At 56.8% G+C, this 27195-nt stretch overlaps 2 protein-coding genes across 7 annotated transcripts; one reads left to right on the top strand and one right to left on the bottom strand.

Moving 5' to 3' along the window:
* The first annotated feature begins 3151 nt into the window (after positions 1 to 3151).
* On the top strand, positions 3152 to 13349 carry AEBP1 (AE binding protein 1). Its single transcript, XM_032758211.2, has 21 exons — positions 3152 to 3753; positions 5379 to 5720; positions 6272 to 6343; positions 6462 to 6533; positions 6614 to 6736; positions 6813 to 6890; positions 7709 to 7786; positions 7917 to 7994; positions 8080 to 8133; positions 8808 to 8917; positions 9000 to 9139; positions 9517 to 9601; positions 9705 to 9849; positions 9946 to 10031; positions 10294 to 10417; positions 10637 to 10833; positions 10925 to 11104; positions 11342 to 11693; positions 11775 to 11914; positions 12036 to 12135; positions 12380 to 13349. The coding sequence occupies exons 1-21, from the start codon at positions 3501 to 3503 to the stop codon at positions 13051 to 13053; spliced, it is 3483 nt and encodes a 1160-aa protein (XP_032614102.1). The 5' UTR covers positions 3152 to 3500; the 3' UTR covers positions 13054 to 13349.
* Positions 13350 to 13483: 134 nt separating this feature from the next.
* Positions 13484 to 22518, bottom strand: POLD2 (DNA polymerase delta 2, accessory subunit). Of its 6 annotated transcripts, none has more exons than XM_058445303.1 (12): positions 21940 to 22098; positions 21045 to 21267; positions 20597 to 20872; positions 16736 to 16857; positions 16412 to 16535; positions 15926 to 16040; positions 15610 to 15808; positions 15223 to 15303; positions 14908 to 15065; positions 14559 to 14686; positions 14088 to 14189; positions 13484 to 13737 (listed from the first exon to the last, which is right to left on the bottom strand). In XM_058445303.1, exons 3-12 carry the CDS (start codon positions 20814 to 20816, stop codon positions 13577 to 13579), a joined length of 1410 nt encoding a protein of 469 aa, XP_058301286.1. In that variant the 5' UTR covers positions 20817 to 20872; positions 21045 to 21267; positions 21940 to 22098; the 3' UTR covers positions 13484 to 13576. The 6 variants fall into 6 exon arrangements, with proteins under 6 accessions (XP_058301286.1, XP_058301280.1, XP_058301273.1 ...); XM_058445297.1 differs by lacking the exon at positions 21940 to 22098 and adding an exon at positions 21648 to 21891; XM_058445290.1 differs by lacking the exons at positions 21045 to 21267; positions 21940 to 22098 and adding an exon at positions 22374 to 22518.
* Positions 22519 to 27195: the final 4677 nt, after the last annotated feature.

Genomic DNA, 27195 nt, shown 5'->3' with positions numbered 1-27195 from the left:
GACTCCCAGACCTTCTATTTAGCCCCCTCCCCCAGATACACATGCTGGTGCTGGACAGCTGGGCTGTGGCAGAAGTTTACATACAAAGGGTTTGCTGGGCCATCTCGGTACACACAGCTTCACTTCCTTCTGAGGTGCAACCCATGTCTGAGCTGCTGCCATGGGGGTCTTGGGGGCCACGGAGGCCATGAGGCAGGTTGGGAGGGTCTGCTCCCGGCCTCCCAGACCCTGCCACTCCTGCCTGTCCCCAGGCCCTGATGACCTCCTATCCTTCTGTGCCCTGCAGATCCCCACAGTCAGAACTCAGGCACACCGGGCCCTGCTGGCAGGTGAGTTTCCACCTCTGACCAGGCTGAGGCACCAGGCAGCTCTGGAGGCTCAGGAGCTACAGCTTGGGTCCCAGTGGGAGGAAGCTGGCCTGTCCCCCTCCTCAGCTGGCACTAACAGGCCCCTGACCCAACCTCAATTTCTCTTTTGGGGTCTCAGCCCTCATGGCAGGGTTGATGGCCTCAGAGCTACATAGGACCTACCCACTGGGCCATGCTCCCTGTCTCCCTGTTCCCTGCAGGTCAGTTTCGCCAGCTTCCACCCTTGGACAGTTCTGGCTCTCTCAACAACTCTCCTTCCCATTCCAGCAGCAGCAAGGGAGAGGGGGCACCCTCCCCAGCACAGGTCCCACCCTCCCCAGCCCAGTTCTGCCGCAGTGGCTGTCCCTTGGGGTAGGGAAATGCCAAAGCAGTCCCTGCCACATCCACCTGGGAAGCTGAAAGTGGATCACCAGAGTGTCTACCAGCCCCCCACTGCAGCCCAGGAGAACACTTGGATGCAGGTGCAGACCCTGCTAAGTGGCAGGGGTAAGGGACCCTGAAAGCCACTAGGTGCTCTTGGCTACAAGCCTCCCATCCCCTTGACTGGCTTCGCTCTGGCAGCAGAGGGGAGAAGTCCCCTCACCGGTCCCGTGGCAGAGCCTGGGCACAGGGCTAAAGGACTTTTTGGTGCAGGTCTTCAAGTGGAGTGGGAGTCCCAGCCCCACCACCCAAGGGGAGGCACATCAGCCTGGCATGGAAGCAGCTGCCTCCCATCCACCTGCCTAGACCCTTGGTGTCAGAGGGCCCCCAACCTCATGGCCCTCCTTGCGGCCCAGCTCTCCATGAGGCCTTTTGCACATGTTTTTGTTGGTGACTCGCTGTGACTGAGGAAAAGCCTCCTTCTATTCCTTTTTTGTTTTCTTATGGCTTTTATTTTCCCTGGCAGAGGATGTTGGGCTCAAATCCAATCCATGTGTGAGTTGTTCTCAGGGAAGTGACGTGCCACGCTGCTTCACCCAGCCTTGGGCCGCCGGGCTTGACATGCTCAACTGGGTGCAACGGAGCAAATTCTCAGAACAAATTTCGAGAAAGATGATTCAGAGCTTTGCAGAGGATGAGGAAAGGTGAGAGCTTGCAGATCCCTGCTGCCACCGGGACTGGCCTGGGGGCATGTGGCAGGCAGAGGCAGGCTCAGGTGCACAGGGAGCCTGGGTGTTGGGACTCAGGGTCTGCTCTGAGCGCCCCAGTGGGTACAGCTCAGGTTGATCTCTGAGGGCAAATGATGAGAGCTAAAAGACAGCAGTGTGAGTGCCAAGAATGTGTGCTAGGCACAGCACATGCATGATCCTGTATGAACGACAAGGAGAACAGGGATCCAGGTGGACGGCACTGAGGCTACCTGCTGAGATGTGGTGCCTGGGAGGTAGAGCCAGAACCTGACACAGTCCCACCGCTTTTTCAAGGAGATGCAGTGAGAAAGCAAAGGCAGGGTCTTGGCAGGACCAGGTGTGAGAGGAGGCAAGGCCTCCCTGTGGTCCTGCTCCCAGGGGGCTACATGTATCCTGGGCCCAGCAGCCTCCACTGTGGCCTCCCTGGCTGCTGCCTGCTCCAACTCACTCGGGGCTGCTCTGGGGACCCAGGTGCTTCCTGACCCACTTTTCCTCTTTCCTTTTGACCCCAGGTCCAAACTCTGCCCTGTCAATCATCCCAGGGGCTCCTAGGCTTCCCTACCTGACTACTTCACTGGGGCCAAACCCCCACAGACAATCGTGGCTTAGGGCTGTCTGCCTCTGCACTTGGCCCATGGGCTACCTGTGAGCTTTCTCTTGCGTCCTCATTCCTTTGAGGGTGAATGTCCTCGGAGCTCCGTCCTTAGCTCCCCATTCCTCCAGTATGAGACAGGGACTAGGCTTGAGCCACAGGGGACTGTGCTGTGTCACGCCCTGCCATACTATTAGGGCCACTCTGCCTGTTGATGGCCATTGTGGGGCAGCCAACATTTGCCCTGGAGAAGCCTTATGGCAAACACCAGGCACCAAAGTGCACATCCCTGATGGATCCTGGGATCGGCTGACACTCAATCAACCTGCCCTCTGGGCCCTCTGGGTCCATGCAGCAGCTGGAGGTATTGTAGACACTTTTTAAAAAATGAGTTCTGGTAAGAAGGTGATAAATGGCTATTTGTCCACGTTGGGACCCGGAGGGGAGGAATAGCATGCCCTTACATGGGACTCCTACCCCCAGCGGGGCAGCTGGCCACTCTGAGGGCAGTTTTGCACCTGCCTCCCGGCTGGAAAGTGAGTTCCCACTGTGCTGTCCCTCCCTGGGGCCCAGCACAGGGCCTGGCCCCACACAGACCTGAAGAGGTTGGTGGGATGACTGAATGAATTGACGCTGGGGTGCAGCAGGGCCCATGGGCAGAGGCTCCAGAGCCTGGGAAGGATGAGGTGGCCTTTCTGTGGCCCTCTGAATTGAGAGAGGTCTCAGAGGCCTGACACGACGGCTTTCCGTCCAGGGTTCCTGGTCACCCAAGGAGGGCTCAGCGCCCCGGTGGTCTTGGGGTCCCTCCTTAAGGGCGGTGCCTAGGGCAGAAGGAGGAGGGATGTCGGCCCCCTCAGACCCGCACCCCAGGCCCTCCCAACCACCTTTCCTTCCCTCAGGCCCTCTGTCTTCCCAGTCGCCCCGCCCCCTGCCCCTCAGTCCTAGGCGCAAGTCTCCGGGCCTGGGACGCTCGCCGCCAGCGCCCGCCCGCCTGCCCCGCCCCCCCCGCAGCCCCTCCGTCTACTCTCGGCTCCTCCTTCTCTTCCTCCTCCTCCTCCCCGGGGGTGGGGAGCCGGCTCCGGAAGCCCCGGCGCCCCCGCCCCGGCCCCTGCCAGCGCTTTGGAGACGGCTATCCGCGCGGGAGTGCGCCACGCGGGGCTGGAGCGCCTATTAGCCGCCAGGGCCTCGGAGCGCCCCGACCACCCCTGAGCCCCTCTGGCTTCGGAGCCCCCCAGCACCCCTTCCCGGGTCCCCTCGCCCACCCTAATCCACTCTCCCGCCCTTTCCCGGATTCCCTCGCTCACCCCATCCTCTCTCCCGCCCCTTCCTGGATTCCCTCACCCGTCTCGATCCCCTCTCCGCCCTTTCCCAGAGCCCTCAGAGCCCCTGACCCCCGCGCCCTCCCCGGAGCCCCCCGCGCGTGCCGCGGCCATGGCGGCCGTGCGCGGGGCGCCCCTGCTCAGCTGCCTCCTGGCGTTGCTGGCCCTATGCCCCGGAGGGCGCCCGCAGACGGTGCTGACCGACGACGAGATCGAGGAGTTCCTCGAGGGCTTCCTGTCAGAGCTAGAACCTGAGCCCCGGGAGGACGACGTGGAGGCCCCGCCGCCTCCCGAGCCCACCCCGCGGATCCGAAAAGCCCAGGCGGGGGGCAAGCCAGGGAAGAGGCCAGGGACGGCCGCAGAAGGTAAGAGCCCGGGGCAGGGCGGGGGCGTGGGGGGCTGGCATCTCAGGTGGGAACAGGGGGATTCCGCAGGGTCTGGCTACTCCCCAGTCTGCTAGGGAATGTCTGGCTTACTAATGCTCACGCGAACCCAGATGCCTGGAAGGACCCCGTGCCAGGCCGAGGTCAGCGCTGGCCTGGAGGCACATCCAGCACCCGGGCGGCAGGGCCGCTTTTGGGGACCGGTGGCTCTAGGGTTGGTGCTGTGGTTGTACAGGTCGCTTAACCCCATTCCTCCAGTACGCGACAGGGACTAGGCTTGAGCCACAGGGGACTGTGCTGTGTCACCCCCTGCCGTACTAATGGGACTACTTTGCCTGTTGGTGGCAGAGCTTCAGGTCGTCCCTCCCTCGTGCCTTTGACCTCCTACTCCAGGAGGGCTCACGTAGGCGAGAGGGTTGTTGAAGACCCCTTTTCCCACAGGGCTTCAGGTAGTGGTGAGCAGTGGGTGGTCCTGCATTAGTACGGGAATTAGATGAGGTGATGCATCACTGAAGCATTTAACCCATGGCCTCTTGCATAATCAGTTGTCAGTAAATCTTAGCTGTTTTCATCGTGGCCCTCTGGAAGGTGGCAGAGGGTCTTGTGATCCCTGTCTCCCAGGAGATTCCAAGGCACCATCCAACATTCCTGATGTCAGCAGCCCCTCCCCTGCCACCCCAGCTCTAGATCTTTCCTGGCTGCTTCCCACACCCTGGGCTCCCTGTGCCCCTCCTGCCTCTGGCTCTCCTTCCAGGCTTGCTCTCCTGGCTCTGGGGCACTGCTCTAGCAGCCCTGCGTCCCCTGGCTGTCTGCATTTGGTAGCTTTCCTGTGTTTCTGCCAAACTTCCCTCATGCTCCCCACCTCTTATCAGGTTCTCAACAGCACTTGCAGCTCCTGCTTATGGTCCTGGGAGGATTCCCATGGGGAATCCTCACAACCAGCCCCCGCTCCCTCTCCCAGACTCTGAGATGAGTGTGCAGCCACAAGCTCCCTACCTGTCCTTTCTGTCCTCTGTGTGATCCCTGAACTCCCCAGGACTCCCTATCCTTCCAATCAATTCCAAACCCCTTACTTCTTGAAAGGGGACCACTTCCTCTTCTTTGGGCTTCAGTACTCAACCAAGTGTCCCTTTTCTTTGAAGCTTTTCTTGCCCCGTAGGAGACCCAGGGAAGGTCCTGGGCCCATGTCCCTTCCTTTGTATGGCAGTTGGCAGGGATGACCAGATGCTCCTCCAGGCCTGGATGGCTCAGTCACCTCTCTGCCCCTTCTGTGCCCAGAACAGAATAGTGGAGGAGTGGATAGTAAGGAGCCCCTATTGAGGTTTTGGCAGGTGGGGGGATGAGGGCCTCCCCCTGGGAACTGGGCACCCTACGCTCAGTCTTTAGAGAGGTTGAGATTGGTGGTCACAGCCCCAGACTTGCAGACAGAAAACCCGGGTCCGGATCCCAGTTTGCCACTTGGGCAAGTGACTTAACCTCTCCGTTTGCTGATCCGCACTGGGAACTGAAAAGGGTCCCTATGCCCAGGTTCTGGGCATCTAAAGAGGGGCCTCATGGGGGCACAGAGCTGGCTCTGTTCATTTGACATGAGTCTGCATCTTGGTCAGTGCCTCCGGAAAAGACCAAAGACAAAGGGAAGAAAGGCAAGAAAGACAAAGGCCCCAAGGTGCCCAAGGAATCGTTGGAGGGGTCCCCCAAGCCACCCAAGAAGGGGAAGGAGAAGCCACCCAAGGCCACCAAGAAGCCCAAGGAGAAGCCACCTAAGGCCACCAAGAAGCCCAAGGAGAAGCCACCCAAGGCCACCAAGAAGCCCAAGGAGAAGCCACCCAAGGCCACCAAGAAGCCCCCGTCAGGGAAGAGGCCCCCCATTCTGGCTCCCTCAGAAACCCTGGAGTGGCCACTGCCCCCACCTCCTAGCCCTGGCCCCGAGGAGCTACCCCAGGAGGGAGGTTTGTGCCGGGCTCCTCTGGGGTGATGGGGCTGTGACTGCCTGCTCGGGTGGAGGCAGGGAGTGGGAGGCAGGTTTCTGGGGCCCTGCTTCCCATAGACCTTCAGCTCCCCACTGGATGGGAACCTCACTTTTGCTACGAATTTCACAATTTGATTGGTAGGCTCCCTCAGTGCTGTAGTCTCTTTTGGGTAGGGAGAGGGCTTGGCAGCCTTTTGGGTGGGACCTCTGTCCCTCAGGCCCCTGCCCAGATGTCCCTGGGCTCTGAGCCCATGGAGTTCCCTCCTGCCTTCTCCTGCTGGGGACAGCTTTGTGGTAGGGCCTCCGGCAGCACAGTAGGTTCCCCAGAAGGTGGGCCCAGCTCTCTGGCCCCATGAGGTGCCAGCAGGCTGCTGAAGGCCAGAGGAGCTCAGGCCTCCTTGGAGTGAGCTTGGCCTCAGGAGGGTGTCCACAGGCTCTGCGTGGGCTCTATGGGTGGCTGGTGGCCTGAGGCTCCCAAGGTGGTCAGAGCAGGCCTCCCACCCACCTGCTTCTGGAACTCCTATGTTGCAGGGGCGCCCCTCCCAAATAACTGGCAGAATCCAGGAGAGGAGACCCATGTGGAGGCACGGGAGCACCAGCCTGGTGAGTGGCCGTTGTCCGCTTGGCCTCGGGGCCAACTCCCCTGGCTGGTCGGACTGAGGGCTTCCCCAGAGTGGGTCTGGGTGGGGTTGTCAGGCAGCTACCAGCGCTTTCCCCTCAGAGCCGGAGGAGGAGACCGAGCTACCCACACTGGACTACAATGACCAGATCGAGAGGGAGGACTATGAGGACTGTGAGTAGGGTCCTGCCAGCCCCACCTGGGTCGGGCCCATTCCAGCCTTGGGCCCCACTCTGAGCCAGCCTCCCCCTCAGTTGAGTACATTCGGCGCCAGAAGCAACCCAGGCCACCCCCAAGCAGAAGGAGGAGGCCCGAGCGGGTCTGGCCAGAGCCCCCTGAGGAGAAGGCCCCGGCCCCGGCCCCGGAGGAGAGGATTGGTAGGATGGGGGGCAGGAGAGGGGGTGCCGTGGCCACGGGCTCTCTGGCCCCCTCCTAACCTCCCCGCCTCCCCAGAGCCGCCTGTGAAGCCTCTGCTGCCCCCGCTGCCCCCTGACTATGGTGATGGCTATGTGATCCCCAACTACGATGACAGTGAGTACCCAGCACCCCAGAGTCTGAGGGACATAGGCAGGTAGGGGTCGGGGCTGGGGTGTGGTCAGGAGCCAGCTGGGGCGACTCACCCACCTTGCAACCCCACCTGTGCCCGTGGTTACCTCGCTGCCCCTGCTGTCCCCGCGTGCCCACCCCAGCCACTGCCCTGTCTCCTCTGCCCTCAGGCTGGTCTTTCCTTGGCCACTTCCCTGGTTCCTGCTTGGCTGTGACCCCCACAGGGGTGTCCCTAGGCACACACTCTACCCTGTCACCCATGTGGGTTCCAGCCCTCCCAGTCCTGTGCTCTAACTGGCTTTCCGCTGGCTCGTGGCCACCGCCCCACTCTCTTCAGGGAGCCCGAGGCCTTTTGCCTCCCCGTTGCTCATGCCCCTGCATCCCTGGAGCCCTCAGGTTCCCTTTCCTCCTGGGTGGCAGCCTGCGCATCGCCATTTCCCTGCCCCCAGGTCCCCATCAGTGCCTCAAATGTCTCCCCATCTCACCCCCCAGCCTGCAACCCCAGGCACAGGTGCCAGTTGTCCCTCCAGGCCTTTCCCATGCCCTGGGCCTTGAGTCCTCCTTTCCCCAGGCCAGATGCTCCTGGGAGGCCGGGCTGGTGACTTCAGCAGGGTCTTGCTCAGCTGCCCCCTGAGCTCGGGCTGCCCCTGACTCCTGCAAGACCCTCTCCCAGCTCAGCTGTCCCCCATCTCCCGTTCTCCTCCCTTCTGGCGCGGTCCTGTCCTGCTGAGCTCCTGTGGACCCAGGAGCTGAGGCCCCGCAGCAGGGTCAGGGCAGCCTCAGCTGGCTCTCCCTCCCCGCAGTGGACTATTACTTTGGGCCTCCTCCGCCCCAGAAGCCCGATGCTGAGCGCCAGACGGACGAAGAGAAGGAGGAGCTGAGTGAGTGGGACCAAGGACTTCCCGCACCAGGCCTGCCCTGAAGGCCACCTGGGGCCTGCCTGATCCACCCCACATGGTCCCCAAAGCCCAGAGCCAGGCTGACTGGCCCCTCCTACCTTGCACCTTCCAGAGAAACCCAAAAAGGAGGATGGCAGCCCCAAGGAGGAGACCGACAAGTGGGCAGTGGAGAAGGGCAAGGACCACAAAGGTGTGTGGCTGGCGCTGGGGCAGCATCTGGACTCCCAATTGCCTCCCGGGCCCTTGGTGCCATGTCCTCCCTTCATTGTGCCTAGAGCCCCGAAAGGGCGAGGAGGTGGAGGAGGAGTGGACGCCTACAGAGAAAGTCAGTAAGTGGGGGGCACAGGGGGGTGAGGGTGGGGGCCACAGGATGGGGGTGCTGGGACAAGTGACTGGCCCAAGGTCACAAACAGGACCCAGGCCTGCAGAACCCTTTCCTACTCAGATTCTTGGGACCCAGAAGGGAGGGGCCCCGGGAGCCCAGGACAGCCTCGCATGGCTGCCCCAGCCCTGGACCCCAGGCTGGCCTGCTTCAGGAGGGTGGCAGCTCCCCAGGGCCCCTAGCGGCTGGGCGTGGTAGGGGGAGGGCCTGGGGCCTTGGTGGGGAGTGAGGACCTCAGGTACCTTCACAGGTATCCCTGCAGGGCCATTGTGCAGACGGTCCCCATCTGGATGACATCTGTGGCTACGCCCTGGGGGAGCTCTACCTGTGATTTCACGTGTGTTCCCTGAGAGCTGGGCATGGTCAGCCCGTTCTCCAGATGGGGCAGCTGAGGCCCAGGGAGGGGAAGCACAGGCTGGGATTGGAAGCAGCTCCTGGCCTGGCTTTGAGTCGATTCCAGGTGGGCTGGTGCAGGGCACCAGGGAGCCACCAGCCGACCAGAGCTGCCCTCTGACTGGTGCCCCCAGTGTGCCGGGAGTGGGCTCTGGGCTCCTTGGTTCTGGGTTTGGTGGAGGGAAGGATGGAGCTAGTGAGCCACCAGTCTGGGGTACGCGTCCTCAGAGTGTCCCCCCATTGGGATGGAGTCACACCGTATCGAGGACAACCAGATCCGAGCCTCCTCCATGCTGCGCCACGGCCTGGGGGCACAGCGCGGCCGGCTCAACATGCAGGTGGGCATTGGGATGGGCCCATCTCCCAACTGGGATAAGGGACTCCTCCGCCCATGCTCAGCCTCCCCTGCCCCATGGACAGACCGGTGCCACCGAGGACGACTACTATGATGGTGCGTGGTGTGCCGAGGACGATGCCAGGACCCAGTGGATAGAGGTGGACACCAGGAGGACTACCCGGTTCACAGGCGTCATCACCCAGGGCCGAGACTCCAGCATCCAGTGCGTGGCCAGGCTCATGGGTAGTTGGCAGGGGGGAGTGGCTCCATAGGCATGGCTGTGTGTCCCATTAAGGAGATTCCAGTGGGCCCTTCTTTGGCGCAGCCAAACAAGGCCAAAAATATCAGAGAGGGACTGACCCTGCCCATCCCCACTCCTCAGCCATTGTCAGTCAGCTCCTGTGTCCTGATAGCACGAGTTTAGGGACAGACCACCTGCCCATGGCTATGTGACGGGCATAGGACCCAGGCTCAACATCTGGGCCGTGCGCCACCACCCTGCTAGCTGTTAAATTCTTGGGGCTCAGAAGAGGGAGGCTCAGGCCACCTGAGGGCCTGGGAGGGGGAAGACCCTTGCTCTGACCACTGTCCACTCCACAGTGACGATTTTGTGACTACCTTCTTCGTGGGCTTCAGCAATGACAGCCAGACGTGGGTGATGTACACCAACGGCTATGAGGAAATGGTGGGCACCATGCCCAGGCTCTTGGCTCTGCTCCCATTGTCTGGGTGGGGGGTGGGCTCTCAGAGGGGCTGGCAGTACTGCTCTGAGGCCTGCCTCTCCCCAGACCTTTCATGGGAATGTGGACAAGGACACACCCGTGCTGAGTGAGCTCCCAGAGCCGGTGGTGGCTCGTTTCATCCGCATCTACCCACTCACCTGGAATGGCAGCCTGTGCATGCGCCTGGAGGTGCTGGGGTGCCCTGTGGCCCGTGAGTGTGGAGGGCTGGCAGGGGCTCTGAGGAGAGGTGGGGTGCTAGGGTGGGCCAGCCGGCACCCGGCTAAAGACAACCCCGCCTCCCTTGCAGCTGTCTACAGCTACTATGCACAGAACGAGGTGGTGGCCACAGATGACCTGGATTTCCGGCACCACAGCTACAAGGACATGCGCCAGGTTGGGAGCATCTATCCTGGGGCTGGGGGTGGGACCTGTCTATGACTGACAGGAGAATGTGTGCCTGGTGCTTCTGTCACTGGGCCCAGAGGGGCCAGGGATGCTGGCTGTCCCTCACCTTAGGAAGGAGGCCAGTACCTGGGGGCTGCCTGAAGGGGTCATGCCTGTCCCTTGCCATAGAGCAGGCCCTGGAAGTGGAGGGGGCATGGTCAGCGGGGGACGGATTGCATGATTGATTCCATGTCCTCCCCCTCTGCCCCAGCTCATGAAGGTGGTGAATGAGGAGTGCCCCACCATCACCCGCACTTACAGCCTGGGCAAGAGCTCGCGAGGCCTCAAGATCTATGCCATGGAGATCTCAGACAACCCTGGGGAGCATGAACTGGGTGAGGGTCGGGGTCAGCAGCTGGCCTGCGCTGCTGATGTGCAGAGCTCACTGCCTCCCGCCTGTTCCGGAGCCCCTCTGGGGATTCTGGCTTGTCTTACAGGGCCCTAGGAGCCCCAGCTGTCCCCCAGACGCTCGGGTATGAGGTGGGTCTGGGTCCTTCCTCAGCTGCCCTGGGCCTTGGGAGACTGAGTGCTCATTGAGGCTCCCGCCCTTGCAGGGGAGCCCGAGTTCCGCTACACTGCTGGGATCCATGGCAATGAGGTGCTGGGCCGAGAGCTGTTGCTGCTGCTCATGCAGTACCTGTGCCGCGAGTACCGCGATGGGAACCCACGTGTGCGCAGCCTGGTGCAGGACACACGCATCCACCTGGTGCCCTCACTGAACCCTGATGGCTACGAGGTGGCAGCGCAGATGGTGGGTTGAAGGGTGAGGCTGGCCAGGGTCCAGGCAGCCGGGGGTTGTGGGGGTGTGGGTAGCCGATGCCTACCCTGCTGGCTCCCCACAGGGCTCAGAGTTTGGGAACTGGGCGCTGGGACTGTGGACTGAGGAGGGCTTTGACATCTTTGAAGATTTCCCGGATCTCAACTCTGTGCTCTGGGGAGCTGAGGAGAGGAAATGGGTCCCCTACCGGGTCCCCAACAATAACTTGCCCATCCCTGAACGCTACCTTTCGCCAGATGCCACGGTGAGGCTATAGCCTGGCTGAAAGGGCAGGAGGGAGCAGCTGGACCCTGGGGTCCTGGTGTTCTGGGCCTGGGGGTGGGGCTGAGGGTGCCTGAGCTCCAGACGCTGAGACTCTGGGGGTTGGGGGACAGGGGATCGTGCGAGTACTGGTGTGAAGCTTCATGGAGGGTGATCGGGCTAGGTTGGGGATGGTGGCCGGAGGCTGCAGCCCTGGCCTCACACGTGCTGGCCACTCCAGGTATCCACGGAGGTCCGGGCCATCATTGCCTGGATGGAGAAGAACCCCTTCGTGCTGGGAGCAAATCTGAACGGCGGCGAGCGGCTAGTATCCTACCCCTACGATATGGCCCGCACGCCTACCCAGGAGCAGCTGCTGGCCGCAGCCATGGCAGCCGCCCGGGGGGAGGATGAGGACGAGGTCTCTGAGGCCCAGGAGACTCCAGACCACGCCATCTTCCGGTGGCTCGCCATCTCCTTCGCCTCTGCACACCTCACCTTGACCGAGCCCTACCGCGGAGGCTGCCAAGCCCAGGACTACACCGGCGGCATGGGCATCGTCAACGGGGCCAAGTGGAACCCCCGGTCCGGGAGTGAGTCAGCCTGGGAGGGGCTGTGGGCGGGGCGTGTTCCGGAGAGGGGCTGACTGTGGGTCTGTGTCTGTCCCCGGCCAGCTATCAATGACTTCAGTTACCTGCATACCAACTGCCTGGAGCTATCCTTCTACCTGGGCTGTGACAAATTCCCTCATGAGAGTGAGCTGCCCCGCGAGTGGGAGAACAACAAGGAGGCGCTGCTCACCTTCATGGAGCAGGTGGGGTGGCTAGGGCAATGCCTGGGGAGAGGAGGCTGCACAGGCTCCTGGACGGGCGGGAGGGAGCAGCGGACCACATTGGACCTTCCTGAGGACCAGCAGCCCTCACCTGCTTCCCTAGGTGCACCGCGGCATTAAGGGGGTGGTGACAGACGAGCAAGGCATCCCCATTGCCAACGCCACCATCTCTGTGAGTGGCATTAATCACGGCGTGAAGACAGGTACCTAGTGTGCACACCTTTACCCCATCTTTCTGAGGGAGGACCCTGCCACAGAGGGTGGGGGCTTGGGGAACTCAGCGAGCAGGCAGAGTCTGGGGAGCCTGAGGGCGAAACTCAGAGAGGGAGGGTGGCGCCTGGGGGCGGGACTCAGAGGGGGAGGGCGGGGCCTGGGGGCAGGACTGAGTGGGAGGGTGGGGGCCTGGGAGGGGCGCTCTGGGGCAGCCGGATCGTCCTCCCTTCGCAGCCAGTGGTGGTGATTACTGGCGAATCTTGAACCCGGGTGAGTACCGCGTGACAGCCCACGCGGAGGGCTACACCCCGAGCGCCAAGACCTGCAATGTTGACTATGACATCGGGGCCACTCAGTGCAACTTCATCCTGGCTCGCTCCAACTGGAAGCGCATCCGGGAGATCATGGCCATGAACGGGAACCGGCCTATCCCACACATAGACCCATCGCGCCCTATGACCCCCCAGCAGCGACGCCTGCAGCAGCGACGCCTACAACACCGCCTGCGGCTTCGGGCACAGATGCGGCTGCGGCGCCTCAACGCCACCACCACCCTAGGCCCCCACACTGTGCCTCCCACGCTGCCCCCTGCCCCTGCCACCACCCTGAGCACTACCATAGAGCCCTGGGGCCTCGTACCCCCAACCACCGCTGGCTGGGAGGAGTCGGAGACTGAGACCTACACAGAGGTGGTGACAGAGTTTGGGACCGAGGTGGAGCCCGAGTTTGGGACCAAGGTGGAGCCCGAGTTTGAGACCCAGTTGGAGCCTGAGTTTGAGACCCAGCTGGAACCCGAGTTTGAGGAAGAGGAGGAGGAGGAGGAGGAGGAAGAGGAGGAGATAGCCACTGGCCAGGCATTCCCCTTCACAACAGTCGAGACCTACACAGTGAACTTTGGGGACTTCTGAGATCAGCGTCCTACCAAGACCCCAGCCCAGCTCAAGCTACAGCAGCAGCACTTCCCAAGCCTGCTGACCACAGTCACATCACCCATCAGCACACGGAAGGCCCTGGTATGGACACTGAAAGGAAGGGCTGGTCCTGCCCCTTCCAGGGGGTGCAAACATGACGGACCTAAGAGCCAGAGGCTGTGTAGAGGCTCCTGCTCCACCCGCCAGTCTCTTAAGAGATGGGGTTGCTGCAGTGTTGGAGTAGGGGCAGAGGGAGGGAGCCAAGGTCACTCCAATAAAACAAGCTCATGGCATGGACTGCTCACATTCTGAGGTGTCAGGGACTGGGAGGAGAAGGGAGACTGGCTGGTGGGTGCATGGGCTATGGTCACTGTGGGCACCCCTGCAGGAGTCCCATACCCAGAGTGCCCAGGGCTCAAGGCTCGCATCAGCAAGTGCTCAGGCTTTATTTACAATGCCCACACTGCAGGCAACGAACAGCCTCCATCTGGACCTCTCTGGTCAAAACCACTTTTTTGAGTCAGGGGCCCAGCCCCAGGCCTCCCAGGTCATCGTCCTCTGCCCCGAAGCCCGAGAAGCTGATGGGCTGGCAGGCCAGGTTGCGCAGGTTCACAAGGCAGGCGGTCTGCGTGGCACTGAAGTCAGGGACAGTCACCAACAGCACTGTCTGGTCCTCAGGACCTGCAAAGAAGTCACATAGGACCCACTGTAGGTTCCAAGTAAGTCCTGCCTCATGGAGAAGCTGCCAGAAATAAACAGGAGTCCCCGTTGGCACACAGTGGGGCAGTGACAATAGGAGACCAGAGATTAGCCTTGAGAAGCACACAGGCTGGGAGCCGTTCCAGCCCACGCCCAGCTGGCGAGGCAGCTTGGCTCCCACAGTGAAATGGCAGCTGTGCAGAAGACCTCAGCTGTCTATCCCACAAGGGCCAGGGGGACTCCACAATGCAGGTTTTCTTCTCTGTGAACTTTGTCCCCAGGTGAGAGCAAATCAGCAAATCAGGCCTGGGCCCCCAGAAGACAAAAATTACCTCGGATGATTTTGGAGCCAAAGCTGGGGGTGTTGCCACAAAAGTAGACATGCGGGCACTCTGGGAAGATGAACGGGTCAGTTTTGTAGAAGGGGTAACAACCTGGAGAAGAAGGGGCAGCTCTGAGGAGGGTTCCACCTCAGCACTAGCACTCTGCACAGGATGTGGGGCTGCAACCCCTCCTCCCACTGCAGGCCAGGAGGAGACCCCCAGTGTGACAACAGGAACACCTCCAGACATTGTCACAAGACCTCGGCCCTGCTGTTGCTGCCCGTCGAGGTGGGCAGCCATTGGCCTTAGAATTAAGATTCCAGAGTAGCTTCCAGAGCAGGTGCCAAGCTTCTGAACTTCTCCTCAGACAGCTCTCAGCAATGCTGGCAAGTGCAAACCCACAGGGGCACCCTGTGCACTTCAGGGTCCTGCCAGGCCTCCTGGCCCTCTGCTCCCACCCCGTATGGCTGAGCCTGTTACCTAGAGTGTCAGGGGCTGTGGGGCTGATGTGACGGACCCGCAGGGTCCACTCCAGGATCTCCAAGTGATCCTCCATGCTGCTGTATCGGAAAATGTCACTCACATTCTGTCCTGATGTCCCCAAAAATCTGCAAGGCAAAGCTCAGCTGACCCTTGGCTTTGGGTGCCACCCATAGCGGTCAGCCCAGAGCTCATCTGGCGCTCTTGTGGGGATGCCCCAGAGAGAAGGAACAGATGCTAGGTGGGCCTCTGCAGCCCTGCCACCTTCCTGGGCCCTCCCTCCCCTCCCTTCTTTGTGCCTCCTGAGGCAAAAGGCTGGGTCAGACTGAAGTGTGGCTGTGCCAGCTACCTGACTCCATCAATGGTGGCCTGGTAGGGGTTGGTGACCAGCTGGAGCGTGGAGTAGGCAGTGGCCAGCGGGAACATGCAGGGGTGGAGGGGCTGCTGGGGGAGCGTGTAGTTGGTGGGATCAAACTCGCCTGGCATCACATCCACGGGCACTGAGGCCTGGAAGGCACAGGGCAGGGAGAGCTCACAGGGCTCCGAAGGAGCCCCCTACCCCAACTCCGGCCACTCCCCCTGCCTTCCTGCCTGCCTTCTGTTGCCCAGTGGCAGCTTTGAAGACTGCAATCCCCATCACCCCTCCAGCCCCAAGCTCGCTCACGCTCAGCTGCAGGAGGATCTCATCCAGCATCTTAACAGCCTCCACGCTAGCTGCCTGGGTTTTCTTGGTGAGGTATTTGGCCTGGAACAGAAGCCCAGGAGGCCGTCAGGCCCAGGTGAGTCCCAGGCTCAGAAGAGGGCAGAGCCCCACCAGCTGGAAGATGCAGTTGTTGTCCCATAGACCCTTACTCCCTTCTAGCCTCCCACCACCCTCAGCGAGGGCCTGGGCACGAGGAGCCCTATTGCAGGAGGCCCCAGAGTCACTGCAGGGCGCTTCCAACCGACCTGCAAGACCCCGCAGGGTACCCAACTCGCCATGGGGAAGGAGGGTCTTACAGGCTTGCAGGCTCTTGGGCTGGGGCTGAATGCAGCCAGGTGGGCTCCATACCTTATTGATAGAATCCCTGCTCTGGGTGCTGTGGCTGAGAAGGTTGCCAGCAAGGATAACCCGGGAGACGTGGGCGGCGCTGCACTGCTCCCCTTCGTCCCCAAGCTGCCCCGTCACCACATCCACCAGCAGCTGGGTGCCCAGCAGGCTCTCGCCTCCACCTCCACCCAGGCCCAGGCCGGACACCAGCAGCACGAACCTGCGGGAGAAGGTGGGGTCCTCCAGGGTGCCAAGAAGGGAGGCAGCCCCTCCTAGGTGCAACTCAAAGATTCCACTGACCATGAGCTGGTTCCAGCCCCCGAGAACCGCTGCTCACCTATCTGTGTCAAGTGGGGGTGCGGGCTTCTGGGGAGCAAGGTCAGCAAAGCAATAGTCCTCCACCAGAAACTTCCCGTCGTCTCTCACGGAGCCAAACACAGCTAGGACGGTCCCTGGGGAGCAGTGGCATCAGGCCTGAGCAGGAAGCCCCAGGTGCTACCACTCCTTCCAGTCACCCCAACAGGCAAAACAAGCCAGTCCTCCACAACCACATTGGTGAATACTCACCTAGGACTCCAGGATGCATGCTTGCTTCCTGGAGTCACTGCCTTTGGATGGAGGTGGGGAGACCCATCTCCCAGCCAGGTCTCACCCAATCTGACGGCCTCCGACCGCCTGTAGCCTCACCTACCTCCTCAAGAACACACGTGTGCCCAGGCCACACACCCCCACTCCCCCCAGGCTCCCCACTCACACCATCCCTAACACAGCACCGCTGGGCTCTTCACCTGCATCACCCTCATCCCCTCATTGAGCTCCCTACCTGTAACCAGTTTTGACACGTCAATGGTGCCTTTTAGTTTGATACGCTGCAGTTCATCTTCCAAGACCAGCTCGTCATCTGGGTGTATGTATTTGCTCCGAGGAGGCTGGGGGAGCAGGTTGTGCTGGAATGCAGAGACAGGAGGTATAATCTTGGGGCCAGAGCCCACCAAGGCTCTGGTGTTAGTAAGCTGGCACCGCAGCCCCCACCCCTCTGGAGTCCATTGTCTCTGAACCTGCTTCCCCACAACCCCGCCCCCAGGGAGGTGTTCTAGTGGGAGGCCAGGTCTGTCTGGCGGCCCCGCTGTGTAGCACCCTGCCTCACCTCCTCGCTGATCTCCCGCAGGATGGAGGGCTGCAGCGGCATGGCCTTGAACAGAGTGCCCACCACACAGCACTTCTCCCCAGGCTGCAGTTCACACAGCTTCTTCACCCCCACTCCACTGCCTGGGACACGAGAGGTACAGACTCAGAGATGAAGTAGCCCCCACCTCCGACAGAGGCCATGGAGGCCCTGCCCAGCACTCCACGAGAGGCCACTCACAGGGCCCTGGCACTTGCCAGGAGAGAATATCAAGTGCAAGGACCCCCTGGACTTCAAGGTGACAGTAAAAAGTGAGTCAGCCACAGGAGACCAGGGACTCTGGGTGTGGTTGGGCCCTGGATGCCAAGTGTCCTCATGAGAACAGAGAGACAGACACACAGACAAGAGGGAGTGTGAAGACGGGCAGAGTGGAGTGACGCGGCCACAAGCCCAGGAACGCCAGGAAGGAGGCCAGGAAGGACCCTCCCCTCGGGCCTTCAGAAGGAGCCAATCCTGCTGACATCTGGATTTCAACTTCTGGCCTCCAGAACTGCCAGAGAATAAATGTCTGCGTTTTTCTGTTGTTGCTGTTTTTGTTTTTATTTTGAGGTGGAGTCTCACTCTGTCGTCCAGGCTGGAGTGCAGTGGCACGATCTCAGCTCACTGCAAGCTCCGCCTCCCGGGTTCATGCCATTCTCCTGCCTCAGCCTCCCGAGTAGTTGGGACTACAGGCGCCCGCCACCACGCCCAGCTAATTTTTTTTTTTTTTTGTATTTTTAGTAGAGACAGGGTTTCACTGTGTTAGCCAGGATGGTCTCAATCTCTTGACCTTGTGATCCGCCCGCCTCAGCCTCCCAAAGTGCTGGGATTACAGTCGTGAGCCACCGCGCCCAGCCACGTCTGTTGTTTTAAGTCAACCAGTTTGTGGTGCTTTGTTACAGCACCTACAGGAAACTAATACAAAGTACTGCTTCACTTATACCTAAATTACAACACTGACTCTTAAAAAGAAGCATGCCAAGTCTCAACACAGCCCTGCCCCACAAATAACTGCCATTTTCTTTAAGACTTTAGATTCTTCCACCCAACCCTCCACCCCCACCAAATGCTTCATCCTCTGAGACCAGAGATACTCAAAATGCAGACCTCAGATCCCCCCACCCATTCCATTCCTGTGGAGTCAGGTGGCTTTGTTTACCCAGGGCACCTGGGCACCGTCTTCCCCAGCCCCTTCCCGGGATCCTAGGGATGAACAAGAACACATGGGAGGGGCTCAGCACTCTCGAGAAGAAAAGTATGGAGAGTCAGTGAGGGCAGGAGGGAGGAATACAGGTCCCCACACAGCACAGATCCAGGCCTGGAGAAAACACCGAGGAGGTGACGGGGCAACGCGGATGCCAGACCAGCCCCTTAGCCTAGCTGACTCCAGCACAGCCTGAGCCCCTGCTGCCTGGGAAGAACCAGGAACATTCCTCAAATCTACGCCCTAGGGAGCAGACAGAAGCGAGCAACTCAAAACAAGACAAGAAGGATGCCAGCAGCAGACAGAAATGCAACAGACTCCACATCCTCACTTATCCCACTCTTAATCTCCCCCAGGTGGCCTAAGCACTGTACATGTAACTCAGCCAACCCTGAAAACGTGCCAGGAGTAGTTATTATCACCCCAATGATGCACAGAGAGGTTAAGCAACGTGTCCAAGGGCACACAACTGGGATCCAAGTGTATGCCCCTGAGCACTGGGCAGAATGACATCCCTGTAACCGATAGTAGGACATGCTTCCACCCAGGCAATGTGCTGGCACCAAGATCAAAACTGGACATAAAGGCCAACACTTGCCCCCACTCAGCCCACTGGGTCTAGGCAGGAGAACGACAACAGGCCATAAACAAGTAACTTGCCACAGTGACAAGTGCTGTGAACGAATGGTGAGCTGAGGTAGAAAACGGAGGTCCTCATTGCAAGGTGGCTTCAGGTAGCCCCTCAAAGCATATAACACTTCAGCTGACAGTGGGGCTTAGATGGGGCCATGGGAAGACGAGGGAAAGAGTGTGCCAAGTGAAGGGAAAAGCCTACAGCAGGAAGGTCTGGGCAGGTTTGGGGAACAGGTGAGTGGAAAGACCAATTTGGAGAGACAGGCTGAACCTCACTGAGGACGCGCAGGCCACACGGAGAAGCCACATGTAGGTATTCAGGGTGGGGGCCAGCACCAACCACCAGGCCTGTGAGTGAGTACTACTGCTGCCCCGCTGCTATCAACACATTCATCGTGGCAGCTGTTTGGTTTCCTGACCAGTCTGTGGGCACAGTGAAATCGCTGTCGCTTTTTCGACAGCTCCAATAACTGGAAGAGAAATGTGCGACCAAAGGAGGTGCTGCCGGAAAGAATCTAGAAGGTGGTATTGACGTTGGACCCAAATAGTAACTGAGCTCTAAAAGGAGCCAAGGAAGGTGTCCCGAGGGCTGAAAGGAAAGTGAGGAAAAGCTACCGGAGCCGCAGGAGGGAGCCCCTGATTATGTGGGAGAGGAGAGGTGAACAGCACTTTGTCTCAGGTAAACAAAACAGAAAACATCCTGATATGATTTGGCTCTGTGTCCCCACCCACATCTCATCTGGAATTATAATCCAAACGGTGTTGACGGAGGGACCTGGTGGGAGGTGACTGGATCGTGGGGGTGGATTTCCCCCATGCTGTTCTTGTGATGGTGAGTGAGATCAAACCATCATGCGATCTGATGGTTTAAAAATGGTTGGCAGCTCCCCTTGCTCTCTCCTGCTATCATGTAAACGTGCCTTGCTTTCCCTTCACCTTCTGCCATGATTGTTAAGTTTCCTGAGGCCTCCCCAGCCATGCGGAACTGTGGGTCAATTAAACCTCTTTTCTTTATAAATTACCCTATCTCAGGTAGTTTTTTATAGCAATGTGAAAATGGACTAATACATATCCCTAATGAATTTGATGTTCTAGCTAGATTTCTAGGCCCAGGATTCTCCTGCCTACCTATAATGAGAATTGATCTTGGCTTGGCATGGGATGAGATGGGCTTCTCAAAGCTCCCCAGGGGATTCCAATGTGCAACTAGGGCTGAGATCCATTTTGCCTGGTGCCAAGGACATTAAAAACGAGTAAGACCTGTTCTCACCTACAAAATCCTCAGTTTAAAAATATAATAGGAGATGGATTTGAAAACTACCTGGAAAGCCACTCTTATGTAAGTGGTAGGAATGGGGGAATGCAGCAGCACCTAAAACTCAAATAAACTCAAAGGGGGAGATGGGGGTCCCTGCTTTACCACGAAGAGTAATCCAACTGCAGGAGAGATCACCAAGGAAGAAATGGGGGCAAACAACAAGGGTTGTGTTGGCCACGCCACTTTATTAGGAAAGACAGAGAGCCCAAAGGACAGGAAAATTCATGGCCAGCAAATATGGGGGCCGGGTGAAGAGGCAAACAGACATGAGTGAACAGAGGGGGTCCCCTTGAGACCAGAGAGTGCATCCTCACCAGTCTTGGCTCCTGGTGCCTGGCACCAGGCTTGCCACACTGAGGGGCTCTCTGGCTACAGCACAGGCTAATACCTGAATAATCTGCACTGAAGATAGGAAAACCATTTTCCTCTGCCAGTGAAATAATCACCATCACCGCCCAAATTAAGTCCTTACCTCCAACCAGCCTCTGAACTAAAACTAACTCCAAACCCACAAATTACTTAATTTAATCCTTGTTACTATCTTAAGAAGAAACTGAGGGAAAAGAGGTTAATTTTCCCAAGGTAACAGGAAGTGGGATCAATTAGATAAAATGTTCCCATTCTTTTGCAGAACATTTCTAAGTTCTAGGCTGCTGTGGGGGAAGAACCTTCCCAAACTCTCACTTACCCCAGTGCTGCTGGGCCCGGTTCTCCAGGAAGGGTCTCATTTGGATGAGGCGGGTGGCATAAATGTGAGCATACTGCCGGCTAAAGCTGCGTTCTCCTAGCCGGAAGGGTTGTGAGGAGTTGGTGTAGGTTGCCACTGGCACCCGAGCAAAGGTGGCATTGTTGGCTGATGGTGGGGACAGTAGAGTGTGGGCCCTCTGGGCAGCCTGCTCAGAAAACATGGCCACACTCCTGGCTTGCTTGGTCCACACAGCTTCGCCCAGGCCAAGGAGGTTCACTGTGAAAACACAAAGGCATTCCTGCTGCCCCTGTCCATCCCCCAAAGCAGCAGCTCTTCTGGTGTCTCACTGCACCCAAAAGATACTGGGAAAAGAAGGGGAACAGCTGTAGTTGACACCAGACATTGTGTCCACTTGGAAATTTATCATGTCTGGATACCGACGTCTCACCCTGTAGCGGTCATCCAAAAAGAGAAAAGGAAAGCTAGGAGTGTTTGTCCCATCTGGAGTTCTCCCCGAATCCTAGACTCAGGTGTCCTGTTCCATCTGGACAACTACCAGGGTCTCAATCAAGTTCAGCATGCCCCAAATGGAATTCCCGATCTGCCTCCATCCAGCTCTCCGGCACCTGCCTCATTTCCAGACAAGAGGTCTGCCGTATTAAATAAGCCTTCTGTGAAATAATAAGCCTATTACTAAATAATAATAAAAAGAACTAAACCAAAACCAAAACATAAATCAGTCACTGCTCTGCTCAAAACTCTCCAAAGTGTCCTCATTTCATTGAATAAGGCCCCAAGTCCTTACAACTGCCTATGAGATCTGCTCCACTGGTCCTCTCCCCTCCTGGTTCCCACTCTTCCACCTTGGATCCCTCCCTACAGCAGGGGGCCTCTGAACTCCTGCTTGCCCCTCTCCCATATACTTATAGGGCTCACTTGCCCATCTCCTTCAAGTTCTTACATCTTTACTCAAATGTTACCTTGCGACCTGCCCATCTGATTTACAACTCTCCCCAATACTTCAATTGTTATTGTTGTTTACAACATTTACCTTCTAACAAACTGTATATTTTAAATGTATTGTCTGCCTGCTCCAACTAGACCATAAGCTCCAGGAGGGCTGAGATTTTTGTGTCTTATGCCACTAGCCACCTAGGGCTACGAAGTACAGGAGATGTGGTGAGTCCAACTGTGATGTTTGGGTTGGACACACAACGGATTTCTAAGGATAGTACAAAGAATATCCCAATAATTTTTTCACATACAATTGAAATAATAGTTTGGATATATTTATGGATTTACTCCAATTGATTTGTTTCGTTTTACTTTTTTCGTACACCTACTAGAAAGTTAAAAAATTCCCTAGCGGCTTGCAATCTATCTCCACGGGACAGCACTGTCCTGGGACACAGGCTCCGCACACGTGTCTAACGAGTTACTCGTTAGGAGCTTTTGGCTCGAACGTGCTTGATGGCGGCAGCAGCCAGGCCGCGTTAGTCGGGATGGGGCCGAGGGCGCCCTGGGGGCTGCCCCAGTCACGGCGGGTGCCGCGGCTCGGATCCACGCGGCAGCTGCGGGACGTCCGCCAAGACACCAACCCACCGCCCCAGGAGCCCGGCCTCGCGGCCTGGAACCGCCATCCCCAGCTGACCCCGTTTCCCTGGACCCCACTCACCGCGCGGCGCGCCGCATCCCGCCAATCCCCGCGCGCCTGCCCCGCCCATCGCCGCAACTCGCCAATCCCCGCGCGCCTTCCCCGCCCATCGCCTCAACTCACCAATCGCTGCCCTCCTCGCCCCGTCCGTCACCAGGCGCCGCATCCCGTCGACCACTGTGCGCCCAGTCCCTGGACGCCCAGAGAACGCGAAGCCACACCCTCGGTTTCCTGGGCAACGCGGGGCGGGGGCTCGCGGGCCGGCGCCGCGGGTCTTCGGTTGGCGGCCTAGCGTGCAGGGGTTGGGCTGACGGGAGGTGTCGGCCTCCAGTGGGCTGACCGCGTCACCCCGTCAGGCCCTGCCCAAACCTCCCAGTCTGGGTCGTCACCCCTCCAGACCTCCCAGTGGTCGCCCGCCGGCCTGCTTGGTGAAGCCCCTAGCGTCCCAGCTTTCCCCGCAGAGCTGCCCACTTGTAGCGATGGCGACACGCGAGGAGGATCCCAACAGAAAGAAGGCCCAAGGCCCACAAACTTGGCCGGGGAGAAGTAACTCTTCCTGAAGGGATGGCGCGGGGTCTGGGGGTTCCTCCCGTCCTGCCAGCGTCTGCGCCCGGGAAACGCATTGGCGGTTTCGGGGTCCTCTCCAGCCTGACCACAGCTGCACACCAGCTTCCAACCCAACACTCCCCAATCTCCAGTGTCCTCGTTGTCCCCGTTACTCATACTCGTTCTTACCACCACGTCTTTCTGAGTGCTGTCTCCCACTTTGGGAATACTTTTTTTTTTTTTTTTTTCTGTCTCCACTAATTTATAGAATTCCTCACCCCATCAAGAGACGCTTCCCCACTAAGCTTCCCGGGCTCTTCCCGCCGCGCGCTGATTCTCCCAGGCGTCCTCTAGCGCTACTGTTCTGCTCCTTCCCTGGGCCTGTTTCCTAAGTCCAGGTCTTGTCTCCACAACGAGTGGATATTAACACTCGTTGATTATTACTTAATTTTTGTTTTTGTTTGTTTGTTTGTTTGAGGCAGCGTCTTGCTCTGTGGCCCAGGCTGGAGTACAGTGGTGTGATCTCGGCTCACTGCAGCCTCGAACTCCCAGGCTCCAGTGATTCTCCCGCCTCAGCTTCCTGAGTAGCTGGGACCACAGGCGCACACCACCACGCCTGGCTACTTTAAGTTTGTGTGTGTGTGTGTGTGTGTGTGTGTGTGTGTGTGCGTGTGTGTGTAGAGACAGGGTCTCCCAATGGTGCCCAGGCTAGTCTGGAACTCCTGGGCTCAAGTGATCCTCTCACCTCAGCCTCCCAAAGTGCTGGGATTACAGGCATGAGCCACCACACCCAGCCTTATATTTTAATTTAAAATGTGATATTTTAATTATTAAACGCCTTCGCAACTGCTTGAGGTTATGACACATTAATTCACCTGCTCCTCAAATAATCCTTTGGGTAGGACACAGTGGCTCACGCCTGTATCCCAACATTTTGGGAGGCTGAGATGGGAGGATCGCTTAAGCCCGGGAGGCTGAGGTTGCAGTGACCTAAGATTGCACCACTTCACTTCAGCCTGAGCTATAGAGCCAGACGCTGTCTCAAAGCAAACAAACAAAAAATCTTTGAAGCATGAACTATTATTTGTCTCCCACTTTACACGTGAGGAAATTGAGGCAGGGAGGGCAAGAGAGATCATGCAGCTGGTAAGTAATAGCTGGGATTCACACAAAGACAGCAGGACTCATGCTGGTGAGGTTGTACTGTTCTGAGCTTTCACCTGAAACATTGTACGTGTATTGGGCAAACAAATCATTTTATTTCTTCCTTTCTAATTCAGATGCTTTTTATTTCTTTTACTTACCTGATTACTCTGGCTAGAACTTCCCATACTATGTTGAGTAGAAACGGTGAAAGTGGGCATGTTTGTCTTATTCCTGATACTAAAGGGGAAGCTGTCAGTCTTTAGCATTGAATATATTGCTAGCTGTGAGTTTTGGGATTTGGCGTATGGATTTTATTATTTGAGGTAGTTTCCTTCTTAGTTTGTTGAGCTTTTTCTTCTTTCAAAAGAGTGTTGAATTTTGTCAAATACTTTTTTGACATCAATTGAGATGACCATGTGGGTTTTTTCTCTGTTAATGTGGTCTATTACATTTATTGATTTTTATGTTGAACCATTCTAGCATTTCAGGAACAAATTCCACTTGGTGGAATTACAAACCAAAGTTAACAATAATACTAGCTTTTACTGTATTCTCTTTTATATAATTAATTTTACTTTAATTGCCCCTGAATTTTCTTTTACCATAGATCGTTATTTCTCCCACCATAGATCGTTATTTCTCCCCTCCATGTACTAACCAGGCCCCTCTGCTTAGCTTCTGAGATTGGACACATTCAGGGTGATATGGCCATAGATGAGATCTTTATTCCTTTATTCAGCTTTTTTTTTTTTTTTTGAGACAGGGTCTCACTCTGTCACCCAGGCTGTAGTGCAGTGGCACAATCTCAGATCACTGCAACCTTCACCTCCCGGGTTCAAGTGATTCTCTTGCCTCAGCCTCCCAAGTAGCTGGGATTACAGGCATGTGCCACCACACCTGGCTAATTTTTGTATTTTTCATAGAGACGGGGTTCCACCATGTTGGCCAGGCTAGTCTCCAACTCCTCAGGTGATCCACCCACCTCACCCTCCCAAAGTGCTGAGATTACAGGTGTGAGCCACCACGCCTGGCCTCTTTATTCAGCTTTGAGTCACTGTCTAGTATCCTTTCATTTCATCCTGGAAGGCTTTCTTTGGCTTTCTTTGCAGGGCAGATCTAGTGATAATGAACTCCCTCAGCTTGTGTTTATCTGGGAAGTCTTCATTTTCCACTTATTTAAAAATAACGGTTAAGTCAGATATAGGATTCTCAGCTGACAGATTAATTTTTTTCTTTTAGCACTTCGAATATATCAATCTACTGCCTTTTGGCCCCTGAGGTTTCTGATGAGATATCTGATGATCTTTTTTTTTTTTTTTTTAAGACAAGGTCACACTCTGTCACCCAGGCTGGAGTGCAGTGGTGGCATGATCTTGGCTCAGTGCACCCTCCGCCTCCAAGGTTCAAGTGATTCTCCTGCTTCAGCCTCCCGAGTAGCTGGGATTACAGGTGTGCACCACCATGCCTGGCTAATCTTTGTATTTTTAGTGGAGATAGGTTTTTGCCATGTTGGCCAGACGGGTCTCAAACTCCTGACCTCAAGTGATCCACCTGCTTCAGCCTCCCAAAGTGCTAAGATTGTAGGTGTGAGCCACCGTGCCCAGCCAGGATATCTGATAATCTTTTTGAAGATCCCTTGTATGTGATGAGTCACTTCTCTCTTGCAGCTTTCAATATTGTCTCCTTGTCTTTGGCTTTCAGCAGTTTGATTATAATGAATCTCAGTATGAGTGTCTTTGAGTTTTGCCTACTTGGAGTTTGTCGAGCATTTTGAATGTTCATATTCATGTCATTCATCAAATTTGAGAAGTTTTCAGCCATTATTTCTCCTAATAATCTCTCTGGTCCTTCACTCTCTTCTCTTTCTGGAATTTCCACAATGAGTATTAGTCTGCTTGATGGTATCCCACAGGTCTGTTAGGCTCTGTTTATTTTTCTTCCATCTTTTTCCTTTCCGTTCCTCAAATTTGATAATTTCAATGTCCAGTCTTCAAGTTTGCTGATTCTTTTTTTAATAAATTTTATATAATTTTTTTTAAAGATAGGGTTTTTCTATGTTGCCCAGGCTGGTTTCAAACTCCTGGGCTCAAGCAATCCTCCTGCCTCAGCCTTCCAAAGTGCTGGATTATGGGCATGAGCCACTGTGTCTGGCCAAGTTTGCTTACATCTGCCTTTGAAGCCGTGTAGGGAATTTATTGTGTTCTTCAGCTTCATAATTTTTTGCTACCAAGAAAAAAACCCCAAAAAAGTTTTCTATCACTTTATTGGAATTTCCATTTCTTCATACATCATTTTCTTGACTTTGTTCACATCTTCCTTTAGCTCTTCAAGCATCTTTAAGACAGTTGTTTTAAAGTATTTGTCTAGTAAGTCAGCCATCTGGTTTTCCTTTGGTATGCTTCTGCTTATTTATTCTTTTCCTTTGAGTGGGTCTTAGTCTCCTATTTCTTTGTATGCCTTGTGATTTTTTGTTGTTGTTGTTGAAAACTGGACATTTGCATCTCATGATGTGGAAACTCTGGAAATCAGGTGCTTCCTCTTTCCCCAAGTTTGCTGGGTTTTTCATTTGTTTGTTTTTATTTTATTTTTTTTAGAGCTAGTGTCTTGCTCTGTTGCCCAGGCTGGAGTGATGTGTTGAGTTTATTTTGATTATGAGAAACGTAGCTCAGGACACACGTGGGTATAAGACCAAGGTGGTGGCCATCCTCACATTGCAGGAAGGTGTACATTATTCAAGATAGGCTTGAAATGATGCGTGGGCCCTGAAGTTGGGCTAACCCAGCTGCAGTTCAGTAGTGGGTGAAGGGCAGGTGTATCATTTGGTTGTGACAAATGTAAATGAAAGGCAGTTGATCTATTAGATATTGGGGATGCACAGAAATGGTGGGAGTTTGGAGGATCAGGTTTTGGGGCAGATGGGAAGTATGGTTACTCTGGAGGGCCAAGAAGCTGGAAGAACAGCAATCACCTTCTATCTGGGATTATCTGATCTGCATACCAATCCTGGGATGGACCATCCCCAGTGTTCCCACTGCTCTTGGATGATGCTTTCATGAAACAGAATCTGGGAGAGGTGGCCCAGCTGGCCAGACTTAGTTTGAGAGCCTGCTGCCTGTTGTGTTGCTGAGAGTCTAGGTTCCTGCACCCTGTAGGGTTGGTTACAGGAACTACCCTCCCACCAAACCCATACATAGTCTGGGAAAAGCAGTTCCCCATGGGAATCAGTGTTATTGAGAAGGGGACAGATACTGGG

Source organism: Hylobates moloch, unplaced genomic scaffold (assembly GCF_009828535.3).
Source record: "Hylobates moloch isolate HMO894 unplaced genomic scaffold, HMol_V3 SCAFFOLD_1, whole genome shotgun sequence".
In the NCBI taxonomy this organism is placed as follows: Eukaryota; Metazoa; Chordata; class Mammalia; order Primates; family Hylobatidae; genus Hylobates; species Hylobates moloch.
The sequence above is the reverse complement of the archived record's forward strand: the minus strand, read 5'-3'. Positions and strand labels throughout refer to the sequence as shown.

What these genes read in the sequence shown, in the direction of transcription:
- AEBP1 (XM_032758211.2), top strand. Translation starts at nt 3,501, where the DNA reads ATGGCGGCCGTGCGCGGGGCGCCCCTGCTCAGCTGCCTCCTGGCGTTG. An exon ending in GGCCCCGGAGGAGAGGATTG is followed by an intron (nt 6,737 to 6,812) that starts GTAGGATGGGGG and finishes CCGCCTCCCCAG; the next exon opens with AGCCGCCTGTGAAGCCTCTG. An exon ending in ACGAGGTGGCAGCGCAGATG is followed by an intron (nt 10,834 to 10,924) that starts GTGGGTTGAAGG and finishes GGCTCCCCACAG; the next exon opens with GGCTCAGAGTTTGGGAACTG.
- POLD2 (XM_032758209.2), bottom strand. Translation starts at nt 22,320, where the DNA reads ATGGGCGGGGCAGGCGCGCGGGGATTGGCGGGATGCGGCGCGCCGCGC. An exon ending in TGCGGGAGATCAGCGAGGAG is followed by an intron (nt 16,536 to 16,735) that starts GTGAGGCAGGGT and finishes TCTGCATTCCAG; the next exon opens with CACAACCTGCTCCCCCAGCC. An exon ending in CACAGCCCCTGACACTCTAG is followed by an intron (nt 14,190 to 14,558) that starts GTAACAGGCTCA and finishes CTTCTTCTCCAG; the next exon opens with GTTGTTACCCCTTCTACAAA.